The sequence below is a fragment of the Varanus komodoensis genome, unplaced genomic scaffold (genome assembly GCF_004798865.1).
Source record: "Varanus komodoensis strain SLA01 unplaced genomic scaffold, ASM479886v1 scaffold9, whole genome shotgun sequence".
NCBI lineage: Eukaryota > Metazoa > Chordata > Lepidosauria > Squamata > Varanidae > Varanus > Varanus komodoensis.
Window position 1 is genome coordinate 6199398 of NW_025336598.1, and position 11278 is coordinate 6210675.

At 40.4% G+C, this 11278-nt stretch overlaps 1 protein-coding gene across 7 annotated transcripts in view; it reads left to right on the forward strand.

The window, feature by feature from the left end:
- The window catches only part of HTT (huntingtin), a 454323-nt gene that overhangs the window by 425574 nt on the left and 17471 nt on the right, over positions 1-11278 (forward strand). For 6 of the 7 annotated variants that reach the window (XM_044417924.1, XM_044417925.1, XM_044417927.1 and 3 more), the window contains one exon: positions 7314-9058. The exons of the other annotated variant lie outside the window; for it this stretch is intronic. In XM_044417924.1, the coding sequence (XP_044273859.1) occupies positions 7314-7527 (214 nt within the window). In that variant the 3' untranslated portion in view covers positions 7528-9058. Of the gene's footprint in view, positions 1-7313; positions 9059-11278 lie in introns of those variants that run through there. 7 annotated transcript variants of the gene reach the window in all.

Here is an 11278-nt window from a genome sequence, read left to right on the forward strand (position 1 = left end):
AGAGTAAAACACATTAAAAACTAATAAAACATAATGAATTAAACATCTATAAAAACAATTTAAAAAGGCCACAGCATACAGGCTAAATGTTAAAAAAAATCCTAAAAAGATGTGTCTCTGCCTGGCACCGAAAGGAATAAAGATGATATCAGGCAAATTTCCCTAGGGAGAGAGTTCCAGAGATGGGGAGGAGCAGTGGAAAAGGCCCTTCACCTAGTTGCCACCCCTCTCATCTCCCTGAGAGAAGGAAGAAGGGCCTCCTGACCTGATCCAAGGGGGCAGGTAGGTATATATAGGTACAGTCCTTTAGGTAGCCGGGCCCCAAGCCATTTAGGGCTTTATATGTAAATACAAGCACCTTGAATTGGGCCCGGGCCACAACTGGTAGCCAGTGAACTTCTTTCAGAACTGGTGTTATATGGGCCACTCTGGGAGTACCAGGAATCCCAAGGGCAGACTGATATGATTGCCTGGTATCTTTTGGCAGGGGAGAGGGCTAGAAGAGGGAACAGATATTAGGCATATGTCCCCTCTTCTCCTAGGCAGGCACACCCTCCCCCCACTGCCATAATGCCCCCTACCCATCACCACCTGAATTGCTGCTCCCCTAGGCTCACCTCCTGCAGAAAAGGCCATAGCTGAATGACCCTACAAAAGGGTCCCAATGGAAGCAGGGAGGTGGAGGAGCCAGATGGGAAAGCGCACAGAAAGGCAATCGGCTAAAGGCCTGCCTGACAAGACATGATGTCTCATTCAGCCATGGGTCTGGGTCTTTGTATTTCAGATTACAAGGCCATGATGAGTTGATGCCAGTACTTTTTATGGCAAACAAAATTGGAATTCCTCACTTTGTTTCTACCAGACTAACAAAGCTAGGGAGTCTTTATTGGGGAAGCCATGCAACAAGACACCATGTAGACTGTGATACTAGAGTACTCATCAGTGCAATTGCCCTCCAATGCCATGCATGGCTCCCAGCTGCAAATCAGCATCGCAAAACCAGACAGTGCATCATGAATATGCCCTTTGACGGAACCATCCTCTTCCACTCAGACAGATGAAAGACTGGGCACCATTCACAAGGCAAGGCTCATGGCTCAGTGCATGGGATGGGGATCCACCCAGCAATGGACCCATAAGTGGCCAACAGTCTCAATACCACTCCTTCCAACCTGCACAATAGATCTAATTCACTGGGCTTCAGCAATACAACCAAAGATTGAATCAGTCCTGCTGTACTGATGCTCCTCTGTATCAACCATCTAAAAAGAGGCTTGATACTAACAAACGTCAATGTTGATGGTCTGCAAAGACCACCCCTCTTCTAACTGCACCATTCCCATTTAGGGATCGACTACATCATCTCCCCATTTGGGAATCTATCGCATCAGATCAGTGGGTCTCATCCATTGTAGAACATGGATATAAAATCGAGTTTGAAACCATGCCTGCTCTTGAAACAGTCCATCAAACATCACCTTCTCCAACTCTCCAGGAAGAGATTGAAACACTGCTGGGCAAAGGGGCAATCCAAAAAGTAGACTGATCAGAGAGACAACACAGTTTCTACTCGAGATACTTCACTGTACTGAAGAAAGATGGAGGTCTATGTCCCATGTTAGACCTGTGTAAGGTGTACTGTTTCATCAAAACAAAAAAGTTAAGGATGGCAGCTTTGCAAAACATACTACCATTGCTACAAAGAGAGGACTGGTTCGCATCTTTTGGACCTAAAGGATGTTTACTTTCACATAAGCATACGTCCTACACATAAGTATTTTCTGTAATTTCAAGTTGGTACAGAAGCATATTAATTCAATGTGCTCCCACAAAGGGTATTATGAAATGCATGGCGCCTGCCTTTGCACATTTGAGACTGCAGGGAGGTCAAGTTTATCTGTATCTAAAAGACTGGCTGTTGGTATCTTCATCTAGAGAAGGATTAATGAACTCAATCTCCTTAACCTGCACTGTATTGAACTAGGACTATGCATTAATACTGAGAAGTCACTTGTTCCTTCGCAGACAGTTATTTACATCGGAGCTGACTTGGATTTGACACAAATGCGAGTGTTTCTTGTAATGGATCGGAGAGAAACACTGAAAACATCCATCTGAAAACCACAGCTCATGCCTGCAACTATGATCTGTCAATTCAGCAATCAGGAAGGATGTTTCCACAAGAGGATCCTTACGTCTGTAGATGCCAGTGGTTCAAATGGTAGTTTGGTCAAAGCTTGAAGAACTACAGACAAGCTCCATGTCAGGACAAACAATCAGATTGGCAGATTCAAATTTTGGAGTCCTCATAAAACTGTTGTGTCAAGTGATGAGAGAAGACCCATCAATTTGTCCTCTATGGTAAGAAATGGCAGCAAGAGTATACCTTAATAGATGTTAGTTTCAGTCCTGACTGGTGCAAGGAAAGAAGAAATTGAAGGACGTTATGTACCATGGCAGTGGATGCTTTAGAATTGTGGTTGGTACCATACATCTTGAATCTTTTCTAATTTGAAGCGTGCATAGAAACATAAAAGCAGAGTGAGTCAGAAGTGGTCCCCTGGGCCATCTAGCCTGACCCCTGGCTCCAGCCGGCTTCACTCATGACATACCTACCATGTTCATACGATCATCTCATATTTGGACGGAGAGCTGACTGCAAGATGAACTTTATCTCTGAGTCCACATCAGATATTGTCAAGGTTAGAGTAACTGCCAAAACAACAATCTCAATGTGTGCACACTGGGGTGCAGGATCTTGTTTTGCTATTAAGAAATCAGGTATGGAATTTCTGGAAAGTGCTGATATGCCTTGTGAGATAACTATAGGAGCACTGGAAACCTAGTCTGTCAAAGCCACTAAAGAGTGATCAGAATACAGTTTGCTTTTTCTTGACTGAGCTTCATCAAAACTTTTGTTAGTAGGGGAATTGGAGGGAATGTATAAAAAAAACAAATTCTTCCACGGGATCATAAATGCATCTTCCCGAGAGTCCATTCTGATCCTTGCTCTGCAGTAGGAACTCCATGTCTTGTATCCGTTGAGCTGTGAACAGATCCACTGAGGAAGTTCCCCAGAGGCTGAACAGTTGCTGGCAAATGTCTCAACTGAGCTCCCACTCGTGTTGGGATGATATGTCAACAAACAGGGAGGAACAAAGTCAGTCCTGTTGGCTCAGCTGGCATTATGCCTTTGGAATTGGTGTACCAATCATAGGATCCATCTACAAACAGTTCATGTTGCAGGCACTGAGAACACAGAAGCAGATTCATTAAGCTGCACTGCATTGGCTAGAGGAGCAAATGAGTTGTGCACTCTTCAGATTGATCCACCGTACTTAAATTTTCATAAACAAGAGGTTGTACTGCAGATGGATCCCACTTTTCTACCAAAGATAGCCACAGTGTTCCATCTGAACCAAGATATTATTCTGCCAGCATATTTTCCGGCACCTTTGACACCAATTGAAAGATCATTCCACACACTGGACATCAGCAGAGCACTTACTTTTACCAGTCATGGACAGAACCATTTTGCAAAAAAAAAAAAAAAATTAATAACTTGGATCATGACAAGGGAATGCCGATAGGACCACAACACTTGTCCAAGTGGATGGTTGAAAACATCAAGCTCGCATACCAATTCACCAACATAGAACTGCCTGTCATTCTGAAAGGACATTCAACTAGAGCTGTATCCACCTCAACAGACCTACATGCAGGCGTGCCTTTACAGGACCTGTGTAAAGCTGCTATGTATGGTCAATGCCATGCATATTTATCCAGCATTATCAACTAGACATGAAAGCCAGAAGGGATTGCTCCTTTGGATGTGCTGTCCTCTCTGCTGTCCTTCAGTAATGACACCTGCCCACCTCCTTGGTACAGTAAGCTCACTAGTCACCCATACGTGTGATGCACAGAGACCACACTGAAGAAAGGCAGGTTGCTTACCTGTAACTGTTGTTCTTCGAGTGATCATCTGTGTATTCACACAACCCACCTGCCTGCTCCACATCGGTGTCAGTGAAAAGATTTAAGATAATTTACTTTCCTTTTTATCATGTCAATATATGATGGAAAGTAAAACTTTGGTCTTCATCTGGACTGACAAGAGGTTGGGAACTCTGGCTATTTACATGGAGGGAGGGGAGGCAGGGTTCCTGCCAAAAATTCTAATGAGCTAAGAGAATCTTCCCAAAGACAGGCACTGTGTAGGCACAGCACCCATATGTGTGAATGCACAGATGACTACTCAAAGAATGGCAGTTACAGGTAAGCAACCTGCCTTTTTAATCTATTATTTTTTAAAAAATTAAAATGATAAGATGCATTATTGTCATTTTGCTTGTTTGCTTGAAATACAGCAACACAGATACAAAAGGCAGACATACAACAATTTAAGACTACCTCAGTAGTGTCAGAATCCAAACATATGCCACCAACGCATTCAAATTTCCAAACCTTTTACTTAAAAGCACGAAGAAAGGGCAACTATTAATAGCCCACCTGCCTACCATTTCTCCTTAGCAGTCACCCTATGCACTTAGCTCATGTACTTCTCATATGACCAAAAGCCCTCACCTGCTATCACTTTTTTTGGTCTGTAGGAACACAGCTGTGTTGCAGTACAGAAACTTCTTTTATACATTAAATAATATAATACACTTAAGGAAAACCTTGGCTTTTTAAAACTAACTTTTCCCCTCTGTTTTGTTTTAATGTTCTATATTTGCATGAACATAGCTGTGCTTCCACACAGTAAGAAAAGAAATTAACACCCCACTTAACCCATCAAGTTTTCTTTTTTAAAAAGGGATACGTAACAACAGCATGCACATTCTAGGTATTGGTATCATTTTGACGGTAATGAAAGTTCTTTGTGGTCTCTGTGCATCACACACATGGTCCTCTCCCACGATCCTCCTGCCACAGCAAAGCACCATGTTGACTGTGATCCTGTGAGAGGCTAAGCAGAATTATGTTCCTGCAAATATAGAAAATTAAAGCAAAACAGAGGGTTTTCATAGGCTAACTGCCAAGGAGAGTAAGCAGGTAAGCCACTGGTAGTCTTTTTGCCCCTTCTTATTGCTTTTGTTTAAAGGGTTTGGATGTGTTAACAGCATGTGTGAATGCACAGGTGACCACTTACAGATAAGCAACTGACTTTTTCCCCTAATGCACAAACCATAAACTGCTAAGCAATTTTGGTGAAGCATGACTAGCTTAATATATATGTAAGCAGTTCCCAAGTATACTGGGGATGCACTGGTCTTCTGCATCCCTGTAAAGGCGTCTGTGCAGGACAAGCCCAAGCCATGTTGCTTGCCATGGCAAAGGACCAGATTGCGCCCTCCGGTGTACAAGAAAACTGAACTGGCACTTGAATTTTGTTTCAGCACTAGAAATGGGATAGTCTTTTATTGCACCCAAGTGAAATTTGTTTCAAGGCCCAGGGCAGGGATTGAGACACCCACAGGATGTGCTGCCTGGGATACCATCTTACTCTGCCTAAATATAGGGCTGACCCTGACACTGCTTCAGCCCAATACTACAGAAAACATATTTCACTATAGGGTTTTACCAGGCTATACTTGAAATAGGCTATCTTAGATTGAATCCAGTTTTGCTTTTCCATTCACAGAAGCATTTTTGACATATCAAAAGGCCTTTTCTAAAGGAAAAGAAGACCAGTTTTTCCCAGTTCCCCTTCCCCACTATAGCCCTCAAAATCTGTCCATAGAGATGGAGGATTATCTAGACCAGTGGAAAATGTTGCACAGGGAAAAGTAGGAGGCAAAGTCCTCTTAAGTTAGCAGAGCTGTCCTTTAAATCAAATTCTATTCAGAGAAAAGATAGTGTTTGATACAACTCACTGAAAGCAATGGGATATTCTTCCAAGAAAATAGGTTAAAAATGGGAGTAAGCATTTAGTTTGCCTTCACAGTTGCAATCATAATTCACTTTGGAAAGTTATTAATATGTGCATTCCCCTCCTACCACATATGGGCGAACTGTGACCTACGTGGCACATACAGTCCTTGGAGGCCTGCTCTTTGTACTCAAGGTGCCATTTTAATGGATAGGAGCATTATTCCTGCATTCCATACTTGCCATGAAAATCACAGTCATCTCAGCCAGTAAGCAGTTCTTCAATAGGCTAGGAAGATGGAGTGTGCCCTTGAGTGTCAGTGCTTGCCATGATTATGGGGAAGGGGGAGGGGAGAAAGGTGTGTGAGAGAAAATGAGCTGAAGGCTAGGAGTATAGGAAGTTTCCTTGGTCTGTGTAACTCACTATTGTTGAACCTAACTGGCAGCAGCTCTCCAGGATTGCGGACAGGGATTTTTCCAGATATACTTTGAAGTATCTGGGTTTGCATTCAAGCATGTGCCACCAGACCACAGTCCAGGTGTTTGAAACAGTGCATATGCGTGCATGTATATGTGGGAGAGGTTGAAATAGCTAGACTGGCATATTATGCCAAACAGTTTCACATTTTAAAATCTAATTATTAAACATTTTTTAAAATCTGTAAATTAGATGTGCAAATACTGGTCACTTGCTGACCAGCAAATACTGATAAGCCAGTATTTGGAACAACTTACTGTGCCTACTGTTGGGCATAGTGTGACATCTGACTACAGCCATTGTGGTAAGTATGGTATATCTTTATCCAATTTAGTATATTTTTATCTAAATATTTGCATCAAGGTTTGATTTCATCAGTTAATGGATTTTAATGTAAAATACTGGTGAGGAATATCTTTAGAAGGTAAGCCACTGCTAGTCTTGCCTACCAGAACACTCCCTAATTTCCTTCTTTGAGGTCAGTTTTGTGGGGGCATGTGTTCTGAGTATGGAGACCCAGCCCTGACAGCAAAGCTGAGTTTCCAAAACAACATATGGCTCACTAGACATTGCTGTCAAAATATCTACCACTTGTTTGAATTCCAGATCTACTCCAGAAAACATTTTCCTTACAAAAACATTCATGACATCTGAATATTTTGCCAAGATCAGTTCTTCCTTCACCACCCTGCCATTCCAAAGTGCTGCCAAAATCATCTGTTTTGCTGCTTTGCAGGGCCGAAATAGTACAAAGGCAACCTGCACCACCATATCCACAGCATACCCATAATACTTCAAGTTTAGAGGGTCGTGGGCATCACCATTGAATTGTGCCCTGTGTTAGATTCATTTATGCTTAACAAATTAATTTTGACTCCTAGTCCCATTAGAGAGTGCTGCAATTAAACTTCATTGTGTGATTTATGTGATTTGTTTTTGTTATATCCTTGACTTTTTTTGTAAGTCTTCCACATATTATCAGCAGAATGGGGAAATCAGAACAAGTAGACATTAACCTTTTCTGCTTGGTGGCTATAGACTTTTACAGACATCAGATCGATGAAGAACTAGATCGGAGAGCCTTTCAGTCTGTCTTTGAGGTGGTAGCATCACCAGGAAATCCATATGATCGCCTGCTAACTTGTTTGCAAAACATTCACAAGGTCACAGCATGCTGAAGAAATGGCAAAGTGATCATATGAAAAAATAGGTTGTTGAAACCTGGTGAATTGATTGAATCTACTTGGAAGTTTGAAGATGTCCAGGTGCCATCCTATGTTTAGGACCAATATATTTTTATTTTTCTATCTTTACTTGTATCAAACTGAAGTGACCATCACAAAGTACAATGAATATGTAGATGGAACGTGATTGTTAGCAAGGGCCATGCCAAAAAAATATCTGGTTACACTTGTTATAAAGTTTGTGAGAAACTTGAGCTTTGGTTACTGTGTTAATGTGCAGAGGAACATTGAATGCAAAGCAAGTTGCTCCTATAAACTTCAGTCACTTTGTTGTTGAACCTGTGTACACTCAGTTCCACCATGCAAGCTGATGCCATTTAAAAAATAAAACATGCTTTAGATTCATGTACTTAGATGTATTCAGTTGTGGCATAATACTGATCAGAGTCTTTCCCCCCTGCTGTTCCTTGTAAGAAAGAAAGAGATTTTAAACACACCCAGCATGTAATAAATATGTCTGTCTCTGGCTGCTCTCTAACACAGCATGTGGTGTCTGGGGGTGGGGAAGTAAACCATACTTCCCCGCCCTCCCCCAAGATTCAAACATTGAAACTGGTAAAAGAAAACAACTTCTATACATATTTCTATATCATGTATAGTGTGTAAAGATGTAGAATAGTGTGACACATGACAAGTGCAGTTTGAAATCAATAATGGCCACTCTAGTTTAATGTCTTGACACCAGTAGTACTACTTCAGTTTTCTATTGTATGTTCTTTCTCATATATATTTTTAAATCACTTTAAAATACAAGCTACATTTTATGGCCTATATTTCATCTTTTGTACATTACTATTTGAGAAACTTAAATATAATGATTAGTCTAAATTAAGTATAAAAGAGAAAAACAATTTTGGATGGATGCTTTGAATGGGATAGAATGGAATTCAGTAAACCAGTAAATCTCATGTGCACAATCTTTTTGGGAAGGCAGAAGGTTTTCTTGAGGGCAGTGAATCATCATAGCTTTTCCTGATATAACTACTAATTAAAATCACACAGGATTTTAATCCTGATATAACTTCTAATTAAAATCTCACAATTAATCTATATTAATAAAACTCTACCCTGCATGTTGTATGAGAACCAGATCTAATCACTATGGAGTTTACTTAAGTATCTGATAAAAGGCAGAGGGTAATCTGTGTTCCAGCACTTTGCCTGTATGCATTTTGCCCAATATGAATAATAATATATGTTAAAATTCCACATGAATTGTTGGGAAAGGCCATTGACTTCTTACATGGAAATATAAAGTAAGCAAAAATCAGCATTTCACTTTTCAGTAATACTATTATATCTTTCTTTGTCTCTCTAACATTTCTTGCCAAGAAAACTATAGTTTTATCAGAAGGAATGAAGACTTCACATTTGTGTATATAATATATGCAAAATTATACATGTGATTGCATTTGATGTATACATATGTGTATATTGTATTTATTAAACTGATAGATTTAAACTATTTCCTGTGCTTAGATTAGCCATTCTTACATGTGAGCATAATTTGATTTAAAAGTAATTATTCTATACAGTAACCTTTTCCTTATTGCAAACCAACAGGTAATAGGGAAAAAACACTTTTTATTTTACTTTTTGTTTTCCAGTGAAGTTGGTTAAAAAGAGTACATTCTAGGTTACTTTTCTAGAACAAATTGCCACAGATTCTAAACGGCAGTATAATGTTTAAAACTTTGAACTCAGAGTGAAACTGTATGTTTTGATGGATCTATGGGTGGACCCCACATTTATCAGGGCCCCCATATATAATTGGTTGTGGGGCTGATATCAAAGAAGGATGGTACCTTGAGCTCATGCTCTAAACACAGAAAAAAATAGCAAAATATACAACAGCATACTTCAGGTTCTAAGACATACTCCAGGAAACTTCAGCAAAAAGGATAATTGACCTACTTTTAAAATATAAACATACAAACATAAAGGGACAAAAATAGGCCTGGAGGTAAAAGATAGCAGCCTGACAATGGGAAAATGTGTGTCAAAGACTTTGAGTAGGATAAACAACCCAGCGGTGGGTACTATATAACTAAATTGAGGCAAGACTGACATTGAACATTCAGCTGCTAAAAGATGAAGGGAAGGTGGAAGGAAATACGTGATTTCAGAATAACAAATGAAGCCTTTAATTTTCTGGTGGGGCAGGGCACTAAAAGACATTGACAATATTAATTCAATCCAAGACAGTTTTACAAAAAAGATTGGAATCCCTGAAAAATAGAAGGCACAATTAATCTTTGTATCAGAAGCCTGAAGAGAAAAATAGAAAAAGATAATATGACAGTTTTGCACAGAGGTCAGGTTCAGATCACACTTCAAGCCCAGGGTAGTTTATAAACTCCCTAATATGCCAGAGAAACAGTTGGGCGCAGCAGGTATCCAGATGCAACTCCTCTCATTCTTCCCCACCCATTCCTCCTGTAGAGACACTTTGCAAGCACTGAGGGAATTGCGGGGGGGGGGGGGGCTGCCAGCCCTTACCCTAATTTATGAGGAGACCTCTGAAGCCACAGTGAAGGCTGCCAGTGCGTCGCTGATCTCAGCAGAGGTGGCTCTGGGTACAGCAGCAGCAACAGGTGGGAAATGAGTTACATTCTCCTCAGCCTCCTCTAGAAAGTGGCTCCTAGGCCTGTCTGCCCAGTGCCAGAGCCCCCTTACTGGTGGCTCCAGGTGCAGCAAGTTGCTGGAGCAACACATTTCTGTGATACAGCTCTGCAGCAGTTTTGTCCACCTCTGAGTTTGTGTTGGAGTACATTTTAAGCCCAGGGGTAGCTTATAATCCCCTCAACCAGCCATGGCTTCGTGTGATAGCTTCCTTACACATCAAGAAGCGTACCTGGATTTGGACAATTTGTTCAAAACCATTTTTATAAACAAAGCCATTTGTTCATAAAAACCCAAAAGACTTACTTTGTCATGTGAAGCCAGTTAGATCCTTATTTGCTCAGCACTCCCTGGAAGCATAATCATGTGACAGGAAGGCATGCTTCAGGAAAAGGTCAATTTTATTTTTATTTTTTTACAATTTTAAAAGTACAGTAAAACCTTGGTTTGCAAGCATAATACGTTCTGGAAACATGCTTGTAATCCAAAGCACTTGTATATCAAAGCGAATTTCCCCATAAGAAATAATAGAAACTCGTATGATTTGTTCCACAACCCAAAAATATTCATATAAATGATTACACTACTGTAATATAATACAAAATAATAAAGAAAATTCAAAATATAAAGAAAAATAAAACAAACTAACCTGCACTTATCTTTGAAAACCTTCGTGGCTGGTGTGAGGGCAACGAGAGAGAGGAGGGTTTTTGTGTAGGACAACTTTTCAGTATCACTAACAGAATCACTGCTGTCTATTGGCTCAATGGAATCTTGATCTTTTCATGCAACTTCAAGGAACCTATCCAATGACACTTGCTTTTGCCTCCTTTTGAGAATTTCACAGAAATGTGACTTCATTGTCATTAAACAGATTCATCGCTCGCACTGCTACGGCCTTATTTGAGTGGTGCTTTTCTACAAAATTTTGCACTGTTTCCCACATGTTACACATATCCCTAATCTTATTTGAAGTGAGGGATTCCTCTGCCTTTTTCTCCTCTCCTCTGTAGATGAGATCTCCTCCATAACCTCTTGCATCTGCTTTACCTTTCAGTATCTC